Below are 27,188 nucleotides of genomic sequence, written 5' to 3'. Positions count from 1 at the left end.
AAGAGTTGAGGCAGGGAGACCAGTTAAAGGACTATTCTGTTTATCTAGGCTCAAAGCAGATTGAAAGGGAAGGTATTTCAAAGAACTGGATGATTTACTGATACATGGACTTGTGGGTGATAAAATGTAATAGAAAGAGGAATTAAGGATAATACCAAGGTTTCCTGTCGAATTGTTAGGAAAAGAATGAGGTCATGTGAAAAGCAGAAAATTGAGGAGTGAGGGAGAGCATTTTTGGAGCAGTACATTCACTGTTCCATATTCTGGTACAAATGTCCAATAAACATGACAGTAGAACTGAAGAGGTGAGAAATGACAAGAGTTTTGAAGTGGGCAAAGGGACAGAAACAGAATAGAGATTGTACTCATGATTTCAACGAACTGCAATAACTCCCCTCCAACAGCAATTAATGAAGTGTGCTCTATCCATATTGGCAGGGGCCATATACTGAAATGGTGATGCTCTCAGGAATACACTACGGAAAATGTCCAGGAAACACTTTGCATAATATTCCTAGGCTGATGCCGCATACATTTACCTTTACAGTCCAGTTCATCAGAATTGTCCCCACAGTCATTTTCACCATCACATAACTTGCTGTGAGGAATGCAACGACGGTTGTAGCAGGGTCTGAAACCTCGTCGACAGCTTCTGTTTTCTTATAAAGAAAAATAGAAACATCATTGGAGGTCTTACAGAGATATTTTTACAAAAAAGAAAATCACAGATGAGTTTTCATTTCATAATGATTGGATCGTGGATCTACAAAAGGAGCACTGTACGGTATCAAAGCTCTGGATTAGAATATTCATGCATTATCAAGGAATTCATTCATTAAAGACCGTTTTGACTAATGCTTTAACTTGAGTGATTCATACTTGGAGATCTCTTCAAATTGTACCCACGTTATCATTTTTGATATTTGTGTGTCAGTACAGAAATAAACATATATTCAACTCTCAAGAAATAAGTCTTTACCTCAACAGTCACAAAGACACTCTCAACACCTATCTCCTATCTCCTTTGCATTTCGTAAGACTTTTATAACAGGAAAAAAAAAATAGTGGCAAAATATGTATTCTTGAACCAGTGAATCAGAGGCTTATCTAATATCCATAAATTTCTCTTAAGAATCATCCAAAAAGGGGCGCCTGGGTGGCTCAGCGGGTTAAAGCCTCTGCATTCGGCTCAGGTCATGATCCCAGGGTCCTGGGATCGAGCCCCGCATTGGGCTCTCTGCTTGGCTGGGAGCCTGCTTCCTCCTCTCTCTCTCTCTCTGCCTGCCTCTCTGCCTACTTGTAATCTCTATCTGTCAAAAAAATAAATCTAAAAAAAAAAAAGAATCATCCAAAAATTCCTAATTTCCTAAGGAGAAGAATAATTACCTTCTGAATTCTGTTTACCTTAAAGAGAGTCTCCTGACAGTTCCTGAGTTCAGGCAGAATGTACTAGCTGTCATTTACTGAACACCCATTTTGTGCCTGGCTCTATAATATGGAGCAAATGTAAACATACATTTGTTTATTTAGTGCTGTAAGCCAATATTCAAACTAAGTTTGTTTTGTAGTGAAAAACTAAAATATGGGGAATACACTAGTGGGTTTAGGAACAAAGATTTAACTTCGGGTGTGATTACGAAGCTTAGAATCTATACCTACGGTTGTCAAACTATAGCCCACAGGCCAAATGCAGACTAGAAGCCTGTTTTTGTATAGCTCTGACACTATGAATGGTTTTTATATTCTAAAATAGTTGAAAAACAAATTATTTTAAATAAAGGATATTTCATAGAGAGCATTTTTGGCCCACAAAACCTAAAATACTTAACTAGCTAACCCTTTGCAGATAGTAATTGCCAACTCCTGCTCACATGACTATTATCTTGCTTCTCAGAAGGTAAAAATAATGTGAAATACATTCCTAACACAATTCATAATAAATGCAAATTTGCAAGCTGATTATTATTATATTTTTATATCCTTTAATATTTTCATGGGGCATAGGGCATAACCATTCACTCAAATGAATATGCCATTTGAGGTAAATTCACTAAAGTTTTAGTTACAGATCCATTATGGGCAGATTACATCTGACTTATGATTTTAACTGAAAGTCTGTGATCCTGTAACATATGTGAGTGAGAGGACTGCCTGCAAATTTCCCAAACTCTTTCCTCCTCTTATTTTAACCACTTTTTGATTATTTAGGTATAATTATCTAATCGAACAAAAGAGAAAAGTACAAACCAAATGTAGCAATTTCACATACAGATTCCTGAATTTTACAGAGCATACAATACCAGTACTCTAATATTATAGTACAAAAATAAATCAGACCAACTTAGAAATAATCTGGAACAATTCTACAGTAACTATTAATGATTACACATATTCAGCTTTCCAGGAAAAATATTGTTGTGATGAAGACTAATATCAGTGGCTTACTGGGCTTGAAAAGCCAATCTCTACTCCCATGAGAGAGTGCAAGTTTTACTACCACTTAATGTTATCACTTAGTGTCACCTACAGAGGCATAGCTCTAGGAATTCATGCTTGATGAGGACGATGGCTAAAGCCATCAGCCTTTGAACCCAAAGACACTAGCCCTGGGCCAATCCTGGAGGCAAGAATAGGGACAACACTTTGATATCAACTCAACAACATGCTAGTATTGACTGATAGTAGACTTTTGTGCAGGGTAAACTTACAATATAGGCCAATGACTAATAATTCTGACTTACATTTTTTAAGAATGTAAGCCTAAAACCTATCACTACATGATGAATAAGACAGCTTAAATAAAGGCCCCTGTTGTATTTAAACTTGCAATTTGTAGTTGGAAAGCCATGAGAAAATTCTTCACTGAATATCTTGTGTCCTATATAGGACATAGGGAGTCCCATTTGAACAAGAACAGAAGGCCGAAATCAATTACTTTAGACCTACGTGGTAATGAGCGACATTAAGGAAATCATACATGTGAGCTAAATGGAGACAATCAAGCCCAAAACTATGAAAATAATTCCAAACTTCTCTCTGAAGTGAAGACATACATCATATATGAGCCACTTACCACAGTAGAGCAGTTTTTCATCTGATTTATCCTTACAGTGAGGCACGCCGTCACAGGTGAGCTCATAGTCAATACACTCTCCGTTTCCACACTCAAACTCTGAATACATGTTGCAAGATGAATTTTTAGCTGAAAGGGAAAAAAGTCTATGTTTTGACTCAATAACAAACATTTCTAGTACCATAACATCTCTTTCCCTTAATCTTCATTATATAACTAAACTAAAATTTATCAAAATGTAAAATAAAATAAAGGGCAGTGGTTTACGACATGTCTTTATTTAAAAAAAAAAATAAGAGGAACAACTTTTTGTTTGCTGTTTTTACATTCCCTCTCTAAAATTTTTGGGAGCTGCCTCACTTCATTTTTCTTTTATACCTATTTGTATATTGGGGTAATTATTTTGTGACTGTATATGTGAGGAAAGAAGGATGGGCTTTGGGGGAGTATATTTATGCATCTTAGCATAGCCGTCTACCTTAAAAATAAATACTGAAAAAGAGACAATTAAAGGAGCCCTTTACATATGGAGAGAGGATTTTTTATGTGTGTTCTTATTAGAAACTATATTCTTCAACACATTGGAATTTTCCAGGACACAGAGTTCTCAGTTTTATTTCTTTCTTTATTTTTGTTTGCGTATAGTTGATGCTCAACTTATTTCAGGTGTAGAGTTCTCATTTTTTAATGCTTGGCTTGATTTATCTCATCTAAATCTCCCTCCAGCTGATCTTCCTCCCCAACTACCTTTTAAAGAAGTCTCTGTAGAAGTTTTCATTGTTCAGAGGTACTGGAATTGTTAAAAGTATCTTCATCAGCCTCTTGTTCTATCCATGGTGAGAGGTACTGGGGGCAGGAGGGCCACACAGGCCAGCGACTACTCCTTGAGATGCAGAGGAAACTGTGGGTTGAACTGGGGGAGGCCAAGCAACTGAAAAGCATGTGTACCAGAAGCTTATGGGCTCCAGATGACCACTGCCATATGTCCCATTTTTAAATCTCAAGATTTTCTTAAGAAATTAAAGAGTTTTCATGTGACTAGTCCAATCTGTGAGACCAGACCAATAGCAACAAAGTACAAACAAACAAAAACCATCTTTCTACAGCTAAGTTTCATTCCTGGAATCCCAGTATGTGACCCTTGTTTTAGAAAGATCTCTCCTGGGGAAAATGGACCTATTTTTATTCTTAAGCAATAGATTTACCAACAGTCATTTGGAATGCAATTCTGCTCTTGCGTTATATGTTGTTTGCTTGTTTGTACTCACTCCATTGCTCACTGAATAATTGTACAGTGAAATCCAGTCATACTAATTATATTGGAGATAATTAGAATTCATTTATCTCTACTAATGCAGAAAACATAGCTTAATTTTATAATTTACTATCAATTTCTTTTCAAAGTTGCATTTTAGAAATATTCAATTACATGGCTACAAATACTACTTGAAGTAACTAGTGTTTTTTTTCTTTATTGTTCCTAAAATTTATCTCATTTTTACAGGTTATCTATTTATCTACCAATGACTTCTTACTGAACTCTTTCAATGCCCATTTCTTTCTTCACTTTCCAAAACAAAATTATTTTTCTTGGTGCAGACTAAATTTGGTAGGATAGAAAGTCATTTTAGAGAAAGTAACAAAGAATTTAAAAGTCTAAAAATGTCATTAACTTCAAAGGAACAAGTGTTAAGAAGGGTACTGACATTATTGCACATGATCACATTCAAGCAAGACCTGAACAAAATTCACTTACTGAGAGGCTACTGACTTTCCCAACTTACTGTCTACTTGCAGCATATCTTGTTTAACTTCTCACTTCTAAGGAAAACTGTTATGATTGAAAATGCAAATTTTGCTTTTATAATCATTATGCCTTTGAAGGAAAAACAACAAAAATGTTTTTATTATGTAAAATCAAACCTTATATAAACACAATTCTTGCTTAGGTATGTTCAATAGAAATAGCATTGAGGGGGCGCCTGGGTGGCTCAGTGGGTTAAAGCCTCTGCCTTCGGCTCAGGTCATGGTCCCGGGGTCCTGGGATCGAGCCCCGCATTGGGCTCTCTGCTTGGCGGGGAGCCTGCTTACTCCTCTCTCTCTCTCTGCCTGCCTCTCTGCCTACTTGTAATCTCTATCTGTCAAAAAAATAATAAATCTTTAAAAAAAAATAGCATTGAGTATTTTATGCTTCTTTGCAGAAACAAAAATGTGGTTCAGCTGTCCTCTAATTCTCTTACAAGGTAATTACTTCAATTATATTTGTTATTCTTATTTCTATTGTAAATGTTGATAAGGTTAGGAATGTTGTTAAAATGGAATTGCCTCATCTTTCTGTCTAGAGTTATGACAACATGTGCTTTTTCCTCCGTTGTCCTGAGGGAGGTTAATAAATGGCCTTTCACCCCTTCAACACTGCCATTAACATTCATGAACTGCTCTGGATGAACTAATTCAGACGTGGACATAGATATGCCAGAAACATCCTCATTTCCCAAAGATGGATTTGACAAGAAGCCACTCTCCAGCCTCTCCGCTGGACCACAGGATTTCAATATGAATGCACCATGGATACAGGACGCTTCTATAAAGGTCTGTCTGCTCTGAGGAATCCAATATCGCTCTATAGTTGCATGCAGATACAACTGTGCTTGTTTAAAAGATAGTTTTATTTCTGATTCATTCCCTCTTATCAATAGAGAGAAGCAGGTGGCTTAGTAGGGACAGATGTATCTAATCTATTTTGGAGCAAGGACAGGCATCCACTGTATACAAATAAGCCTTGCTGTTTTGACTGAAGGCATTGCTTTTCTACTGGCCTGGAGTGACCTGTGAAAGAAACATGAGTGATTCTAATGCATGACTAACACTCCAGGCTTACAGATGGCATCCGATCCAGACCATTACAGCTGAAACCACAAAAGCAAACTGAAAGAGAGAGTTTAAACAATTGCCTGAGAAATTCAAGGAAGTGTTAGGTTACTAAGAAATACGGGAATTTGTGGCCCGAATTATTAAAATTGGCTGTCTCATTTAAAGTTCACTGGCCAATTGCATCACTCCCTTGTTTGGTTTGGCACAGTCTTAAATAGAAGTCTTTTACTTCTTTCAGTAACAGGTGCCCCTTGGATTGTGGTACCAATTCGCAAAGCTAAAAGATACGTGTATATTCTTATCTTAGGTGCAATTGTTTTTAAGTTTAAAAAAATAATATTAAAATGCTTGTATTAGAGTACACAACAGATAAAACAGATCTTCCTGGTAAATAAAGACCAAAAGAAGACTGAAGATAAACATGGAATATACTTATACCATCTTGATACTTATTTTTATAATGTATACACACTCAGTTCTGTTGATTTTCTAAAACGAAGATAGAAGATGATACAGAGAAGAGGGAAAAAAGGCAAAACAATAGCCATATCCTGAGAGTGAGTTCACCAGTTTCCAAGATGTTTGTCTCTTGTCTTTTTTATACACAAATAGTCTTAATGTTAAAGATAAATTACCATTTTTTATATTGCTGGCTTATTTCTCATAGCAACACTGGAATACTTGAACTCTTATTTATTTTGAAAACTTAGCTCCTAATAAGTGTATACTGTAATGGTATTAATTAAAGATTGCAATGCCTTTTGGGAGGTATAAACATCATGCAAGGCTGCAATGTTACATTCTTAATTAACCATTTGGAAATGATTACAAATAAGCTGCATGAGCCATTCTCTCTCATTTACATACTGTGACGGACTGAGTGGTTTTACTACAAGGCTATTGATCTACTGCCTATATATTGGCATATTTCAGCTTTAATTAATTTTGCTATTGACTTAATTCTCAAAGTTGTAACCGCAACTTTTCAGATGATTTGCCGGTATTTCTTTAACTAATCCAACACCTTCCAACCTGCAATAGGGGGTACACTGTTTGTCACTGTTCTGGTTATCATTATCTATCTTATGGTGTTACAACTAAGTAGAATGGTGAATCAAGTTCTTTTTAGAATAGAGAGATATGCCAACTGGGCACCTAAGATTGGAGGAGAGTACAACTTCATGAACACTAAAACAATTTCAATGTCCATGTGTGCCCTTCTTTTTTTTTAAAGATTTTATTTATTTACTTGACAGACAGACACAGTGAGAGAGGGAACACAAGTAGGGGAGAGGGAGAAGCAGGTTCCCCACTGAACAGGGAGCCTGATGTGGGGCTCAATCCCAGAACCCTGGGATCGTTACCTCAGCTGAAGGCAGAGGCTTAACGACTCAGCCACCCAGGTGCCCCCATGTATGCCTTTGAGTAGCTGTATCATATCACATTTCAATTGTCTTTACTTACTCACACATCTGTTGTCATCTAGCAATATTCGATCCCCCCTGCAGGAACAATTTACTCTCCCATTAGGAGTTAAAAGGCACAGGTCATGGCAACCTCCGTTTAATGAGGAACATGGAGAAAGTTCACCTGCAATGAAGAGACTTTATTGGTAACATTTTACATTGAATTTCTATTCCATGTTAGATAGAAATTAATAGTAAACTGTTACACAGCCCCATCTCTCAAAGATATAAACAAGGAAGATTCAGGACTTTTGAAAATCCAAACATCACAAGAGATAAGAACATTAGAAAAACATGTCACATAAGTCATTTCATCATCTAAAACATTAGTCAAGGATGTCATGGCATCAAATAAACTAGTATCACTTAAAAACATACTGACACTTCAGGCTGCAATTTTTGTAGTATTCCAGTGATTAAAGAACTTTTAAGCCCAGATGTAAAGCTTATTCATCAAGAAGCATTATTTTCACAAAAACAACTTGATTTGAATATTTGAAGATTGAGAGTGAGAGAGAATAAATTTCCCAGAAACAAGTGATTAAAAAGGAATTGTTCTTCTGGTGTTAAATTAAGAACTACAGAAGTTACCTTGAGCATTTCAGATAATTTTAATATATTGAGTAGTCAAATCTTGAACACTACCCCAGGAAACTTAAGAAAACAAAATCCAACTAAGTATTACTAGAAAACATAATTTTTTGAGAGATTATATTATTAAGAAATACATTTAGTTTCCAGTGTAACTTACAGCTATTGGTGTCATTGGCAACAGCTATGATTCCCATTGGTTGATGTGGAATATCAGAACGAAGAATTTTTGTATCTCCCCCTGTGTATTTGTTGGAACGCAGAATAGCTCTTCTTCCCCAGTCTGACCAGAAGATATAATTGTCATAAACAGCTAAACTGAGGAAAGTTCCTGGCCCAGATTTAACAATCACCTGAAATAAATTTAAATATATATATATTTTTAAATGAATATGTAGGTATTCCTATATCCTCATCTATTTTTGCTTCAAAAATTAAAAAAAATAAGATTAATCAATAAAAAAATCATCAGATAAAAATGCATTTTGCTAAATGTATTATCATAAAATTCTTTATAGCTTTATTTTAAATGTTTTAATCATTCTTAGCATTTACAATGTGTTTATTTACTATTTTAAGTATATTTCTATTTACTAATCATTCAGCTTATAAAAGCAACTGCATTTTTTCAGTATTATGAAACAAAATCACCAGGTCAAAAATATGAGATCGTTATTACTAATAAACATTTATCTTTATTAAGAATCATCAGACAGCCAGTGAACACTAATCAAGCTCTCCAAACTATAAAAGGATTATAAAGAACTATAAGACCCAAGTTTTTCCTTCAGGAAGTTTTCACCATGGGTGATTAAACCAGCTATACATATATTGGCAATAAAAGTTTAAAAGTAAAGACAAAACTTCTACTTAGACCAAAATAAAGGACTAGATTTACCTTCTCAATAAGACAATTACAAAACTAAATAAAATATGTAAAACAAGGCTTTTCAGCACATTGACATCAGGTAACAAAGGACAAGTATTCCTAATTAATTCAGGAAATAAACTGAGTGAGTCTCATGATGGCCATGGCTAAAGGCCTGAGAGAGATTCAGGTAGCAGCCTAGAATAGAAGAACCCAACAGAACCTAGACAACTCCCTGAGTGGGGTAGGGCTGAGAATTCGAGGGCAGTGGGGTTAGATCTCGAGGGCAGAGTGTCAGAGAAGAGAATGTAACAGAAAAACAACTCTAGGTATCTGCATAGGGCTCTCCTGGATGATTCAGCCAAGTACAAAGCACATACACAAGCATCTAACCCAACTTCAGGTTGGAGAAAGAGCCATGCAAAATCAGAGAGAAGAGTTCCCAAAATTCGCACAGGTCCATGAATTGTGCTTGCTAACACCAACCAGATTTGAAAACTTTCCAATTCACGAGAGTCTGAATAGAGTAAGTGGAAGGGTCTTGCCTCAGCAATGCCAAATAATCAACCCTAGACTAACTTTGCCCTAACTCCTAATAAAATTTAAAGGAAGACCTCAAAGGATCAAACTATTTCACATAGCTTAACTCTTCCCCAGAACAGAACTCAGGTATTTTAATGGAAATATGAAAAATTTACCACTAAGCTACTATGTAAGAAAAGATATAAAAGAAAAAGAAATATCTCAAATTAATGCCCTCAACAAAAATGCTAAACCTAAAGTATAGAAAGGAAAAATAAATAAATAAAGATCAAGAAATCAAAGAAATAGAAAACAGAAAAAAAAGACAAAAATCAATGATATTTAAAAAATGGTTATTAGAGAACTATAAAATGGATAATATATAACGATGAAGTGTGGTTTATTCCAGAAATAAAGATTGATTTAACATTTAAAAAAACCTTATTAGTATAATTTACCATACTAACAGACAAAAAAAGACAATACATGTGAAGATCTTAATAAATGCAGAGAAATTATTTATAAGATCTAACATCCATTCCTGATAAAAACTTAAAATAGAAATTAAACTAAGAACAAGAGGAATGATCACTCTCACGTCTACTCAAGCTTTTCCTAGAATTTCTAGTCAGAATATTAAAGCAAAAATCACAATATTTTTAAGAAATTGGTGGGGGAGAAGAGGAAGAAATCAAAATGCATTTATTTGCAGGTGACATAATCCTCTACATAAAAAAATTCAATAAAATCTATAAGAAAAAAGCTGCTTAGACTACCTAATATACCTAGTAAAGCTGTATGATATAAGATTGCTATAAAAATTGTGTATACTAACAATAAATAATTAAAAATTAAAATAAAATAAATTTTCTAGTGGCATAAACAAATATGAAATACTTAGTTACTTATGTAAAAATGTGTAGAAGAACATAAAAACTATAAAACATTGTTAAGAGAAACTAACAAAAACCCAAATAAATAAAGAGATATACCCTATTCATGATTTGTAAGACTCAAAACCATTAAGATGTCACCTCTCCTCAAACTGGTAAATTATACCTAATGCCAATAAAAACCCAGCAGACATTTTCTAGAAATTGACAAGATAATTCCAAATTATGTGTGGAAATGCAAAATATCTAGAACACAAAAAACAAAAACAAAAAAAGGCAAAAAATAAGTTGGTGGACTAACACTACCTCATTTCAGGACATAATAAATTGACAGTTACCAAGACAGCATAGTATTGGAAAAAGATAGAGAAACACATCAGTGGAACAGATGAGAGAGTTCACAAACAGACCAATATGTACATGGATAACTATTTTTTAACAAAACTTTAAAAAAAGATAGTTTTTTCAACAAATGGTACTTGAATAAATAAATATACATACACAAAATCTAAAGTTCCATCCATTAAAAAAAAAAACAGAAACAACTGAAAACATATTATAAACTTAAATATAAAATTTAAAGCTATAAAATTTCTAAGGAAAAATGCAGAAGAAAATTTTTATGACCTTGGGATAAACAAAGATTTCTTAGGTATGACATCAAAAGCATGATTCATGAAAAAGATTGATAAATGAACTCAATCAAATTATAAAACTTGTACACTTCAAATGATAATGATAAGACAATGAAAAGATAAGTCACAATCTTAGGTCTAGCGAAGGACCCATATTGAAGAAAAAAAAAAACACCCACACTTCCAAAACTCAAAATTATCATGAATATATAACCTAACAAACAATAGGAAAGAGGTTTGAATAAACATTTTATTAAAGAATATATATGCATGACAAGTAAGCATATAAAAAGAGTATTGACATCATGAGACATTAGTGAAGTAAGTTAAAATTACTGCATGATTCTGGGAGAAGATATTTGCAAACAACATTTCAGATAAAGGGCTAGTGTCCAAAATCTATAAGGAACTTAGCAAACGCAACACCCAAAGAACAAACAATCCAATCAAGAAATGGGCAGAGGACATGAACAGACATTTCTGCAAAGAAGACATCCAGATGGCCAACAGACACATGAAAAAGTGCTCCATGTCACTCGGCATCAGGGAAATACAAATCAAAACCACAATGAGATATCACCTCACACCAGTCAGAATGGCTAAAATTAACAAGTCAGGAAATGAGAGATGCTGGCGAGGATGCGGAGAAAGGGGAACCCTCCTGTTGGTGGGAATGCAAGCTGGTGCAACCACTCTGGAAAACAGCATGGAGGTTCCTCAAAATGTTGAAAATAGAACTACCCTATGACCCACCAATTACACTACTGGGTATTTACCCTAAAGATACAAAGGTAGTGATCGGAAGGGGCACGTGCACCTGAATGTTTATAGCAGTAATGTCTACAATAGCCAAACTATGGAAAGAACCTAGATGTCCATCAACAGATGAATGGATAAAGAAGAAGTGGTATATATACACAATGGAATACTATGCAGCCATCAAAAGAAATGAAATCTTGCCATTTGCGACAACGTGGATGGAACTAGAGGGTACCATGCTTAGTGAAATAAGTCAATCGGAGAAAGACAACTATCATATGATCTCCCTGATATGAGGACATGGAGATGCAACATGGGGGGTTAGGGACATAGGAGAAGAATAAATGAAACAAGATAGGATTGGGAGGGAGACAAACCATAAGTGACTCTTAATCTCACAAAACAAACTGAGGGTTGCTGGGGGGAGGGGGGTTGGGAGAGGAGGAGTGAGGTTATGGACATTGGGGATGTTATGTGCTATGGTGAGAGCTGTGACGTGTGTAAACCTGGCGATTCACAGACTTGTACCCCTGGGGATAAAAATACATTATATGTTTATAAAAAATAAAAAATAAAAAATTTTAAAAAATTACTGCACCATTCTTAGAATAAAACTAAAATGGCTGGCAAACCAAGCATTGGTGAGGATATGGAGGAACTTACAGGAATAGAAAGTGGTACAGCAAACTTGGAAAACAATTTGGCATTTTCTTACAGAGTTAAACATACAACTAGCGTATGATCTACCCTTCTATTCCCTGGCATTTGTTTACCAAAGGAATTTAAAGCATATATCTATATAAACACTTATACACAAATGTTCACAGAAGCTTTATTTGTAATAAGCAAAAACTGGAAGCTACTTAATATCCATGTACAGATTTATGCATAAACAAATCACATATATCCATATTATCTTAAGTTCGGGTATGTCCTCAGGAGCTCGACTTTAGCAAAAAGTTGAGTTTTGCTATGTCAGTTTAGCTGGACTCCCCCACTCTTGATACCTAATCATCATCAATATCTTCATCCCCTGGTCTCCCCCGGTGAAGTATGATCACTTTGACCTACCATCACCAAGAATCTTGTTAGGTCAGTGTACGGAGAAGCCTCCTTTAACTTCTGATGTTTCCTCTTAGTAATCGTCCATCCATTCTCTCCTTGGCTATAAATTTCTACTTTTTATTCTCTTCAGTATTGAGCCCATCTTTTCTCCCTACTACAAAATTCCATTGCAATACTCCCTCATATCTCTTTTGGCAGTCCTGAAAAAAGCCTGTATTGACAATTTAACAAGTATCATGAATATATGTTTTCCTTAACACATACAATGCAATACTACTGAGAAAAAAATAAAAAGATGAACTATTGGTACATGTAACAATATGGATGGTTTTCAGAATAATTATGCCAAGTGAAAGAAACCAGACAAAAAGAAATACATAGTATATGATACCACTCATATAAATTTAAAATGCAAACAAACAAAAACAACAACAAAACAAACCAAAACAAAACAAACAAACAAAAGCAGTGTTTCCCATGGACTAAGTGGGGAGTTTGCTGCTCCCTCTCCATCTTCCTCCTCCCCCAGCTTGTGCTGTCTCTTGCTTACTCTCTCTCTCTCAATAAATAAAATCTTTAAAAAAATTTGTCTTAGTTAAAGAAAGTAAAGAAATTCTTTGATATTAGCATATATGTAATGTGCTATCTTTATTATTTTATCTATGCTCCTTCAAATTAGGAATTATACTAATATCTATTTTTTTTAAGATTATTTATTTATTTATTTGACAGACAGAGATCACAAGCAGGCAGAGAGAGAGGAGAAAGCAGGCTTCCCGCAGAGCAGAGAGCCCGATGCGGGGCTCGATCCCAGGACCCTGGGATCATGACCTGAGCTGAAGGCAGAGGCTTTAACCCACTGAGCCACCCAGGTGCCCTATACTAATATCTTTGATTCCTTTTTCTATCCAGTATCATATTTTGCATGAACAAAATTCATACTTCAATGAATCACTAAGAATGAAAACAAAATTCTAACAGTCAGACATAAATAAAAAGTTACTTTTAATGGATAACAAATAGCTAGGCTTATGACAATGAAAGTTTTTCTATGTTGTTACCAAAAATCTATTTGGTATACAGTAACTTTTATGAATTTTAACACTGATTGAGTCTAGTAGTTTACTTCTCTACTTCTGCTGACACAGAGAAAGAGAAAAAGCAACATTAAACTCAGTCTATAATTATGCATGTTGCTTTAATAGGGTACAATAGGTTCTACTAAGAATTGAGCTGACTCCAGACATCTCATTTCACTGGTTAGAGTTCCATGTGGAACATGGAGATGTGAAAATCCACTAAATTATACTTATTCATCTCCATGTTAAAACATTTTTATCATAAGTTCACAAATACTGCACCTCATAAGCCTAATCAGCATCTTTATTTACAGTGCAGAAGACCTGTCATCATAAATTGCACTTTACCATGTCATATGGAAATGTACCAGTATGGGAAAATTTTGAAGCATTTTCACCTTGAGCCTATAAATAGGCTCATGTTTCAAAATAAGAGTTTATGTTCATTCAGAAAATGCATTTCTTGACACATTCACTTAATCTCACATGTGTCCTCTAGATAGAAAATTAAATTGGTGATACCACATAGACTTGAAATCATGTGTCAGGAATTTAATTATGAATCATATGATTTTCCATCTTAAAACTTCCCTGGTGCCTTATTGAAAGCACTAGAACCTATGATAGAATACAGAAATATTCAGTTTTATAAACCAGACAACATAATTCCAACACCCAGATGCTAAATGTTAAGCCAAACAATTTAAAAGCCAAGCAAACAGGAGGCTTCCCAATCACCCCAGTTGATTGCCTCACCAACAGGATCGTACATAATCATGAGAAATGACAACTTGGCCCCTGCCATGGTCAGGCATGACAAAGTGTTACAGACTGCAAAGAAACAATTGCCATTGCTTTAACCTTGGAGAGGATGGTGATGTGGTCAATCAGCAACTCAAAACAGAAATATCTAATTTAAGAATAGCTGGCTATATTTAAATTTCTTGAAAGAGTTTGAAGAAAATGGGGTATCAAAACGTCATTAGTATCCAAAAAATTTGAAAAGAACATTCACAGCAATCATCTAAAAGACTGCCTATTGATTTACCAGCCTCAGTTAAAAAGGCAAACCCATCATAGAGGTAGATTAGAGAATAAATTACTTTGATTTTATACTCTTTACTTTCTGATCTCTCTATTGACCATACTCAACCAGATGCTAGAGGACAATGAATCTGGTGACAAGAAAGATTGCTAGGGGCAGAGAACAGGTGGAAGAATGTGGGGAAAAGATCTAGAGGATATGCCTGAGAGAAGTAGCAGAAGGGAACCCTATTCTGTGATTCATTATTTTTCCCCAAATAAATTATTTACCTCAATCTCCTAAACTATAAAATGGGATAGTAAAATCAATGACTCAGCTTTGCTCTTATTTCAAGGAAAAATATAGTGTATTCCCTAAGGTCACACAAAGGACTAAAAAAATGAACTGTAATATCCCTGAAGTGTTATAGCCACTCCTAACTGGAATTTGAGCAAGTTTCTAATGTTTTGATTATTGTGTCTTCATATATGATTGCAGGAATAAAGTTATAGTTAGCCAAATTTCTAATTTAGATATATTAGACAGTTTGAGAATCAAAAGCTGATAGTATTAATAAAGAATAAACTTTAAAAAAAAACTGAATCTCTTTTTCAGTAAGTTCTTTCTGCTTTGAATTCCATTCAAAAATGCCCACTGTGAGACCCATTCAGGAGTGACTTGACTTCCTTGAGAATCCTTTCCTTGCTGCCCAAAGCAAAATGGCTCCTTCCTCTGCATATCCAGACAGTTTCTACACACATTCATAATGCTTAACAGAGAATATCATAAGAGCTTATACTTTATCCATCTTCCTGGCAAGACTGAAATACTTGAAATCAGGAATTCTATCTTTTCATTTTCATAAACCTAGTGCTTAGAATAGAACATATTTAATGTTCAATGATTATCAAATCAGTTAATACAAAAGTAATTAAAAAGTAAATTAAAAGGGTAATTAAAAACATTTCTTCTTGTGTTTGGATTTCTTTCTTTTGCTTCTTACTTTTTAAAGGTATATTTATACGAAATTTGAACTCAACTTTGTACTTTTGGTTTGGTTGCGTACCTAAAGATATAATCTTTTCTTTGTAAAATGGTATTACTAAATTTGTGTTTTACTGAAACACTGTAGGCATAATCTTCTCAGGATCACATTCATGCCTTTGATAAATATTTCAGTGCTGTTACTCTCTAGATCATTGTCTAAATACAACTCTCCTGACATTTTAATATTTTACTAGAAAAAGTGTAGAGTTAGTCAAAGAAGTATATATTAAATCAAAACCTCATATGTCAAAGCTATACTGAAATGCCAGTCTTAATTTTTCAAATTGGGTTTTACTGAATATCTGACAAAAATCAAATATTATTTTAGATGCTACATTGTAAGAGTAAAAAAAAAAAGAAAGAACAAGTATCCTACACAGAAGAATGATTATTTGTATGCATGAAGATGTGTCTTCCAGTGTGTGTGAGTATGAATAAAACTACACAGGGGAAAGGGTAGAAACATATTAATTTAACACTATATTTGTAAAGAAAATATAGTCTAGGATTATCAGTCTGGACTCTGAAGTTAGAATGATTGGGACTGTTTTCAAACTTTTTCTTATTGTGCAACATAAATTGTTATTTCCCTTCTCCAGGCCTTTCTTTCTTCTTTTCTAACAAAAACAGAGTTGATATGGATCATAAAATTTTAGAAACTGTTAAGTAATATTAATACAACACTTAACATGGTTACATTTTAAGCTTTTCATAAATGTTTGCTATAATTATTTTTGCATGATGAAGAAGCAATGAGATAAGCTTGTAAAGGTAGTACTTTAAAATACTCTCAGTCTTATTTCTATTTATTTCTAAATAGCTTACTTATTTCTAAAAACTATTATATTTATAGTTCTATTTATAATTATAGATTACAAACATATATAATATATTATATATAAATATTATTTATATAAATATAATATATGATATATATTATATATTATAAATATAGATATCATAGAATCATAACTAAAATTCTATTTATAATTCTAAAAATATTCTATTTATTTATAAAAAACTTCTAAAAGTGTTAAAAATGATAAAGAGTCAAATTAAAAAATAAAATTTTACATGAGATTTCCATTTGTAAACAATGTATTTTCAACTTCTGAGATCATCAAACCTATGCTTAGAGGCAAAATTAATGTCTGCTTTGGTAAGATCCTTGAGTTCCATTTCTATTTTGGATGCATGTCTACTGGAAATTTCTGGTAAGAGTCACAAAGGTTATGATGTCAAATTTATTAACTTTGAGGGAAAACTAAAAAGCAGTGATTTTAATTAGGCAAGCCATATTACACTGAAGCTGTCTTGAAACTCCTATCACCTTGAGTTTTAGAACTGTACTTGATTTCTAATTTGGAAATCGAAGATTTTTGTTTATTATATGTGTGAGGAAGGGGTTATATCTCTTTGAAACATACTGTTCTAAACATTCTAAACACTGGCTATTCTAAACATTCTAAATATTTGCCAGCCAAAACAAAACAAAACAAAACAAAATAACCCTCATTTGAGTTGTGGAAAGAGATGGGTAGGGGGATAGGGTAACTGCATGAAGGGCATTAAGAAAGGCATGTAATGTGATGAACACTGGATGTTATACTGAACTTACTGAACTGATGAACTGATGAATCATTAAACATTATATCAAAAACCAATGATGTACTATACCTTGGCTAATTGAATTTATATTAAAAAAATAAAGATTTTGGGTTGCCTGGGTGACTTGGTGGGTTAAAGCCTCTGCCTTCAGCTCAGGTCATGATCCCAGAGTGCTGGGATCGAGCTGTGCATCGGGCTCTCCACTCCTCGGGCAGCCTGCTTCCTCCTCTTTCTGCCTGCCTCTCTTCCTACTTGTGATCTGTCTGTCAAATAAATAAATAAAATATTTTAAAAAAATAATAAAGATTTTAAAAAATAATACTCATTTGATTTGTTAAATGTCACTTTGAGAAAGGGATGAAAGATTTTTGATTGAAAGTTATATCCAAAATGTTTACTTAAGCATTTTTATTTATATTATTATATTATCATTATTTATAATATATAAAACAATATATTATTTTATTGATATATTGATTAAATTTTATACGTGTGGTCATAGGCTACTCCAAGGTCACTTTAATAAACGTGGAAATATTTATAAAATTATATGTAATGGTAGCAAGGTGAGTTAATAAAACTCTATTTGAATTTTCATAAATATGTGGTAATATCATCTTAAAATTCTTCTTTATTAATCAAATTAAAAGATATAACTGTTGAAAAAATAAAAACTCAATGAAAACTACTGCAGGATAGGTTGCATTGACTATATATACTTTCACAAACACATCTTCCTTACTATACATACAGTTTTTTCAATCAACTGTGCTGAAGCATAGTTTACATATAAAATGGGGTGAACTTATTTTTAACAATTAGAATAATCATGCACATTCCTTTTCACCTCCAATTCCCAAACTCGCATCCTTTTTCTCAGAAGTGAACACTGCCATCAGTTTTTTGAGTGATAATACATTCTTGTAAAATGCTACTTATTTTTAAAATTACAAAAAGTCTTACATAGTTGTTAAGGGCGATTGTCTATAATCTTTAAAATTAAGAAACATACTGTAGAAATGTGTTTCAATTTAAAATTCATCTTATTCAATAGAAATCTATTAGATGAAGCAGAAACTCAAAACAAAAAAAATTAACTTGATAAAATGATCAGCAAATTGAAAGCAGAAGGAAATTTCTTCAAACTGATAAAGGATATTAATGAATACCCTAAAGCTAAGGTATTACTTATTAGTGAAAGCCTGAATTGTTTCCCCCTAAAATTATAAAATTTCTGGAAGGAAACAAAATAAAATATATTTTTTATCTTGAGGTAGACAAAAATTTCTTAGATAAATGCAAATAACATGAACCATAAAAAAAGATTGATAAATTCAAATTCATCAAAATTAAAATGCTTTTCCCTACCGATACATTACTAAACAAAGATGAAATAAATGGATACAAGGCAAGCCACAGAGTAGGATAAAATATGCATATCATATTTATCAGGCAAAGTACTTAGAATCAAAGCAAATAAAAAACCCTAGGACTCAATCATAAGAAGGCAAATTTAAAAAAAAATAAATACAGAAAGAAATAAAAATCAACAAGAGATACTAACAGCTATTTCACAAAGAAAATAGGTAAGTGGCCAATAGCCACATGAAAAGATGCTCAACATTATTAACATAAGAAAATGGAAGTTAAAGTCACAATGACATAGTAATATACACTCCAGAATGGGTGAGAATGTGGAGTAAGCAGAACTCTCATATGGTGTTGGTGGGACAGTTAAATGGTATAGTCACTCTTTAACATTTTTTTAAATTAAACATGCACCAATCATATGTCCCAGTCAATAAAAGCATATGAGGAAACATTATGGAGTGATATAATGTGATATAAATGTGCTGTATCTTTATTGTTGTAGTCACTATATAATCTTATAGATTTCTTAAATGTCACCAAACTGTATATTTAAATTCAGTGAATTTATCTTATGTAAATTATGATTCAGACTCAATTAATTTTAAAAAAGATAATTGCAAACATTTTGACTGGATAATTTGATGAATTAAGGGAGTATTATTTATTAAGATATAATAAAAGTATTTTGATTATGAAAACTAAATACACAAAATAATGTCCTATCATTTACAATTATATACTAAAATGCTTAAAGACACAATGTTTAAATGTCTAAGAGATACTTTAATAACATCCATAGATTAGAAGTGTGAGGGCTATTTAAGAAACAAAACTTAACATATATTACAAATTACTGAAGTTGGGTAACTGGTACAAGGGGTACATTACACAATTATCTCAACTTTTGTAGCCTTTTGAGAATTTTTTTAAAAGATCTTATTAATTTATTTGAAAGAGAGACAGCATGATCAGTGGGTGAGGGGGAGAGGGAGAAGCAGACTCCTTGCTGAGCAGGAAGCCCGACATGGGGCTTGATTCCAGGGTCTGACCTGAGTCAAAGCCTGCTGCTTAACCAGCTGAGCCACCCAGGTGCCCCAACATTTTGAGGATTTTTTATTAAAAAGGTAAAATTAAAAAGTGTTAAATGTAAGAGAAGAAACTTAAATTAGTTGTCCTTATTTTAACTACCCCTTGAAATAAGATGATATATATTTTTGGGGCACCTGGGTGACTCAGTGGGTTAAAGCCTCTGCCTTTGGCTCAGGTCATGATCCCGGGGTCCCGGGATTGAGTCCCACATCGGGCTCTCTGCTCAGCAGGCAACCTGCTTCCTACTCTTTCTCTGTCTGCCTCTCTACCTACCTGTGATCTCTGTCAAATAAATAAATAAAATCTTTTAAAAAAATTTAAAAATGATGGTATATATTTTTAATAACAGGAAATAAGTTTCAATGTTCACCAAGTAAGTTGCAAAACCAAGTTTAGAAAACAAAGTTTCCTAGAACCAATGCATGACTCCCTACACGTTCTATTATCACACACACACACAGCTAGTGAACTAAAGACAACAGATTTAGACTAATAAAGACTTAGATTCTTAAGAAAATTGGTGGAACAGTCTTAGACACTGTTAATACTAGTAAAAGAGTCCATGAAATAAAACTTGATGTTTTCTGTTTTATTCACCTATTACTTAAAAGGCTTAAGTTTTGTAAACACATTTTCCTTTTATCTGTCATAATCATTTTAAAAAATTATTCACTGAATATTTTTGAAGGAAAAATGAATCTGAAAAGCAACACTGTTCTGACAGTTCACAATTATATAGCTCAACCCAGGAAGTGGGTTAATGTCTTCTTAATGTTGCAGCCACTTTCCTGTCTAACAGTGCCGCATTACTGATTTAAAACTACAGAACTATGTGTTACTCAGAAAATGAAATGTTTCTATCAAAAAGATATCCTGAGAAAATTGATTCATTATGCCAGCATTTTACAGTACTTTCAATCGTGTTTTAATATTAAGAATACTGCTTTCCTTGAATTATGTTCAAAACAAAATATTCAGAAGTGTTTAAAGCTATTGTAACCACTTGCTGTAGGTGAATCCAGGGAAAATGTCTTTTAAATGATGAAGTGCATGCTTCATCTACAATTTATCAAAAGACATAGAGTGAGAAAGATGAATGGATTGACTTGGACAGCTAAAAGCCTATAGTCTGTTTTCTTCTGATGCAATAATAACACTGATGATTTAAAGAAAAATAATAACACTGATGATTCTTCATTACTCTTAAGTGCTTAAACCTTTTAAGGAAAGAGGGGTAGATAGGATAACCAATACAGAGACAGCTCTTTTAGATGCTGCACCAATAATTTGTCAGTAAATAGTGTAATACTGGTTTCAGAAGTAGAATTTAGTGATTCATGACTACATAAAACACCCAGTGCTCATCACAATAAGTGCCCTCCTTAATCCCCATCACCCAGTTAGCCCATCAACCATCCATCTTCCCTCCAGAAACCCTCAGTTTATTCTGTGTAGTTAAGAGTTCCTTACGGTTTGCTTCCCTCTCTTCTTTTTGGTTCCCTTCCCTTGTGTTTAGCTGATTTGTTTCTTAAATTCGACATGAGTAAAATCATATGGGGTTTGTCTTTCTCTGATGGACTTATTTCGATTAGCATAATACACTCTAGCTCTATCCACATTGTTGAAATAACAAGAGTCCATTCTTTTTGATGGCTGAGTAATATTCCATTTTACACACACACACACACACACACACACACACACACACACCACACCACATCTATCATCTATCTATCTATCTATCTATCTATCATCTATCTTATCTAAAGAAGATGTGGTATACATACACTTATCAGTCAATGAACATTTGGACTCTTTCTGAAATTTGGCTATTGTTGATAATGCTGCTATAAACATCAGAGTGCAAGTCCTCCTCTGAATAAGTACTTTAGTATCTTTTGGGAAAATACCTAGTAGTGCAATTGCTGGGATGCAGGGTAATTCTATTTTTTTTAAAACATTCTTTTTTTAAATATTTTATTTATTTGACAGAGAGAAATTACAACTAGGCAGAGAGGCAGGCAGAGAGAGTAGAGGAAGCAGGCTCCCTGCGGATCAGAGAGCCCAATGCAGGACTCGATCCCAGGACCCTGGGATCAGGACCTGAGCTGAAGGCAGAGGCTTTAACCCACTGAGCCACCCAGGCGCCCTGGGTAATTCTATTTTTAACTCTTTGGAGAACCTCCAAATTAATTGTCTAAGTACAGAAGAAGTATTTCAAGTAAAAGTGGGCTGCAGTGTAAGAGAGAACAAAATTTGAGCTTTTCAGCCTAACTTAAAACCAGTCACAGGAAATGTTTCAGAAACACTGCTATCCTGAAAGGCCTAGTCATATATTTTTAAAAGTGTACCTTTCAAGAAACATTAATGTAATTTATCTGCAGCATAAGATAGCATTACTCTAGGTTTTTGGGTTTCATTTTCCAGAGAAAAAACTAAGGCACCAAGAGGAAAACATTTTTTCACTCCAGCTTCTAAGTGAGATAACAGTAAACAGAAAAATATGGTAAATGCATCCCATTTCCTTCTAATTCTTTATTATGTACATGTTACACATGTGTATATATAAGTATATATTTAATCATGATTTTATAAGAAAGTTTACAGGATATAATTAATATGTCACATAAGGAAATTGTTCTATATATCATTTTTTAATTAGTATTTTTAAGGAGTATTCTATGACCTACAGCATAATTTAAACCACATAATATAAAATACTAGAAAATGAAAATTCTAGAATCTTTAATTTTGTATCTATAAAATGCTACTAGTTCCTTTAACCCTTAGATAACATGTATATTTTTAGAACCCTGTGCACTGTTGGTGGGAATGCAAGCTGGAACAACCACTGTGGAAAACAATATGGAGGTTCCTCAAAAAATTAAAAACAGAATTACCATATAATCCAGTAATTCCTCTACTGCGTATTTATCCAAAGAACACAAAAGCACCAATTCAAAAAGATATATGCAACCCTATTTTTACTGCACCATTATTTACAATAGCTAAGCTATGGAAACAACACAAGTGTCCATCATAAGATGAATGCATAAATATGTATTATGCATATACAATGAAATATTCCTCCACCATAATGAAAGAATGAAATCTTGCCATTTGCAACAAAGTGGATGGACCTAGAGGGTATGATACTAAGTGAAATAAGTTAGTCAGGAAGACAAATATCATATGATTTCACTTAAATATATAATTGAAGAAACAAAACAGATGAACAGAGGGAAAAAAAGAGACAAAGCAAAAAATCGAGTTTTAACTAGGGAGAACAAACAAATGATTGCCAGAGAGGGGAGGTTGGTGGGGGGGGAATGGGTGAAATAGGTGAAGGGGATTAAATTAATAATAGTAATAATAATAATAATCACACACAAAAAAGATGAAATAGTGACAATTTACCAGATGTTTCACTCTATAGAAAATATTTACTTATTTACATTTTCTTCTTGTTTTAATTGTGACTCTGAATATTTACTTTTAAATTTAAATAAATTAAATTTGTACATGAAATTCTATACACTTAAAACAAGTAAATAAGAAACTTAAAAAAAAGTCTTAGTATCTTCACTAAGGCAATTATTTCTCATTGTTTATGACCTAACAAGTTATGGAGCATTTTGCATAGGATCAGAGAATTTAAGATTTTTCAATCCTTTTAAACACTTGCAAAATAAGAGTAGCAACAAGCATTAATCACTCAAAATTTGTAAATTGAAGGAAATTATCTTTGAGTCAGATTTATTTAAATATCTAAATAAAAATTATAGAAGTGTACTGAGTTCTTTTTCCCTTACAGATTAATAATTTAGATTTAATGAAGGTAAATCCCTGGAAGAAAGGGTAAAAAATAAGAGGTCAGTCTCTCGGCGGCACCTGGGGGGCTCATTGGGTTAAAGCCTCTGCCTTCGGCTCAGGTCATGGTCCCAGGGTCCTGGGATCCAGCCCTGCATCAGGCTCTCTGCTCATCAGGGAGCCTGCCTCCCCTTCCTCTCTCTCTGCCTGCCTCTCTGCTACTTGTGATCTCTATCAAATAAGTTAAAAAAAAAAAAAAAGTCAATCTCTCAATCCTGGTAAAGTGTCTTTAAAAAGTAAAGACAACATAAGCTACATGAAACAACTAAATCATCTTGGTGTCTATTTGGAAGGCCTTCTTAATGACCAGTTTGGGCAATTAAAATGATTACCCAATTGACTAGTTTTCACTCCTGTGATTTTTTTTTTTAAGATTTTATTTATTTGACAGACAGAGATCACAAGTAGGCAGAGAGGCAGGCAGAGAGAGAGAGGAGGAAGCAGGCTCCCTGCTGAGCAGAGAGCCAGATGTGGGGCTCCATCCCAGGACTTTGGGATCATGACAGGACCCGAAGCCAGAGGCTTTAACCCACTGAGCCACCCAGGCGCCCCCACTCCTGTTATTTTTCAAGCAGGCATTCCAACCCAGAGGCTTTTAGGCTAACAAATTCTTCCACTTGGAAGTATTTTGCCCAAGGACAGATTAAAGTAAAAATAATTAAGCTGTACACTTTAAATAGCATTACTACTAATTCCTCCTTTGGCCTATAAATGAGATCTTTTATAATAAAAAAGAAGAAAAATGTGGGAATAAAGAGAATGATTTCCATTTTTGTCGTTAATTTAAAATTCAATGCTTTACTCTCTCTACATGTTAATATGCATTTATCTACATTTCAAACTCTGACACTTTGCATCTACCTTCTTATAATTGATTTAATTAAGATTTTAAAAATCTATAACATTCAAAAATTCTATAAAATGCCATGCTCTGCTCTAACTTACCATTGCCACAAGTCATTTTTTCCTATATTTTAGTGTCATTTGCCATGCATTTTAAGATATTTAAATAACATTCATATTAAAGATAAATGTTTGGAGAAACACTGTTTGAAGAAGCTATGCTATCATATATCCTCAAAGTGTTTTTCATGTTGGTTAGTTATAAACTTTATTTAGCTATTTCCATGAGCTAGGAGCAACATTTTGACCACTCTACTCAATATGGCTTAAATAGCAAGAACACCTGCACAAAGTTATATATTTTCCATTTGCTCAGAAAAACAAAACAAAACATAACTTAGTAATGAGAGGGTGTCAATGAATTATGAATAACTTCTGTGTAAATGAAGGCAATATAATCAGCTCCCTTGTACCAGACAGGTATTATGTTTTTCCACAAGGATTCATTTTAGTTAATTTAAATTGAATCATTAAGCATCACAATTTGGCACCTGCCAGAAAGATGACAAAAAAATAAGCAGCTACAATTGTTCAAGGACATGTTCTGAACTATTCAGTATATAAATTATCTCTTAGCATTCATATTAGATAACAAAAGTTTCTCCTTTGAACTGGGTTTTGATAACTAACTGTTGGCTTTAATATTACCCAAATGTTAACGCCAATTTTAAGTCATTGAAAAAGTCATTAAATAAGCAGTATTTCTTAATGAATACAATTTGAGGCATTAAATAGAATATATAATAAGAAAGGAAATATTCAGCATCCATACACAATGATTAGGTAATAGCCTGCACATAAATAAAATTGAACTTTCTTTAAATACTTTTGGCAAATTATAGTATTGTCACACTCTCTATCTTAACCTTCAGCTTCTCACGTTAGCCCTGATGCTAAGCACTATGAATGGCCTTGGGATACTTTCATAATAACATAGAATACTGATGATCCTGTAATGAAGCAAAAAAAAAAAAAAAGTCCTAAACTAAGTATATAGTTTCTGGGGAATAGAACAGGTGTAAAGAACTAACTCTACAACTATGAGCAAATTATTATTCTGTGAAATGAGTGAACGTGTCAGGATTGTCTCAAAGAACACTTCTAGTGCTAACAGTATATTATTCAAACTAAATGCAAATACCTTATAGGTAGATATAGAGATTTATGGTGTCTTCCTTATCTCTCAGGCATGAGCAGTTCATATAGACATGATCAACTCAAAAATTAACGTATTGTATATGTTACATTGCATTTCTGATTCATGTAAGGTCTATTTTCCAATAGATACATTGCATTTTATGTGAATCATGCCATAACTTTTCATGTTCAAGTACACCTTATTTTCAGTTCCAAATATTTCATAATTGGTTACTTTCAATATTCTGTGTGAATTTCAAACAGAAAGGAAGGAAAATAGTAAAGGAAAAGGATGTTAGCCCAGAGAAAAGACTAAAAAAAAAAAAATTAATCAAAGAGTAGGTTTGGCACAGCAGGGAGGAAACATTAGGGAAAGCACCACAAGAATGAACAAGGCTTGATCTTGGTACTCTTGATCTTTTGAAATGAAGTCTTTCGCTAAGCCAACAGTATGTGTAAACTGATATATCTTCCTACTTCTGATGCTGCAGGTGACCCAGGGAAATGCTTTCATCATATTATAACCTGGGATTTAAAAGTCACTGGGATCATATCTGTGGTCACTTGAGCATCTGTACCAATAGCTCTTGCTTAGATACCTGGAATAAAAATCCCAACTATATATTTTGCTCCCCAATTTCTCTGTAATTGCATTTTGACTTGAGAGCTTTTCTTTCCCACTCCCTTGCTTACTTTGTGAACATATGAGTCAGAGAAAGAAAATAAGGAAGCCACCTAATACAACCAATAATAATACAAGACAACTTAAAAAAATGTTAGCAGAAGAAGGACGTGTTCCATTTCCAGATGGGGGTTACTCAGACTTGTATGAGCATGGATTCATGAAATGTAACTAGGTCACCAAAAGATACAAGACCATCAGAATCTAATCATTCTTGAGGTCACATGTTTGAAACAATTCTTTTCTTTAACATTTATATTTTAAGGTCAGCTTCTAAGATTATCTACGCTCAACTAAACAAACTCTTCTTACTTCCTGTCTCAAAAATCGCCTCGGAAAGACTTAGATAAAACTCATATCACACCATCCTTAATTACTGTTTGGTTCAGTTGCCTGTGACTTTTTTCATTATAATACTACTATCCTCAAACTGGTCAGTACCTGGAGGGACTGACAGGGGGTTAGCCCAGCTCAGTTTTAGTCATTTACTCTAATAGTTGATTCAATGACATTATTTACTCACCTCATTAGTTTGCTTTCAAAAATAAACACATTGAAGCCTCATTCTCCTTTCTTCAAGATTTCTACTAATTTTTGTTTGCTTCTTCTAGTTCATATAGTCTGCCTAGCTT

At 33.6% G+C, this 27,188-nt stretch overlaps 1 protein-coding gene across 1 annotated transcript in view; it reads right to left on the bottom strand.

The window, feature by feature from the left end:
- Positions 1-27,188, bottom strand: part of LRP1B (LDL receptor related protein 1B) — a 2,013,404-nt gene that overhangs the window by 300,051 nt on the left and 1,686,165 nt on the right. Inside the window, exons 44-47 of the mRNA XM_046019480.1 lie at positions 8,165-8,357; positions 7,412-7,537; positions 3,074-3,202; positions 540-659 (exon numbers count right to left, since the gene is read on the bottom strand). Coding sequence (XP_045875436.1) covers positions 540-659; positions 3,074-3,202; positions 7,412-7,537; positions 8,165-8,357 — 568 coding nt within the window. The remainder of the gene's footprint in view (positions 1-539; positions 660-3,073; positions 3,203-7,411; positions 7,538-8,164; positions 8,358-27,188) is intronic.

Source organism: Meles meles, chromosome 9, assembly GCF_922984935.1.
Source record: "Meles meles chromosome 9, mMelMel3.1 paternal haplotype, whole genome shotgun sequence".
Classification (NCBI taxonomy): Eukaryota; Metazoa; Chordata; class Mammalia; order Carnivora; family Mustelidae; genus Meles; species Meles meles.
The sequence above is the reverse complement of the archived record's forward strand: the minus strand, read 5'-3'. Positions and strand labels throughout refer to the sequence as shown.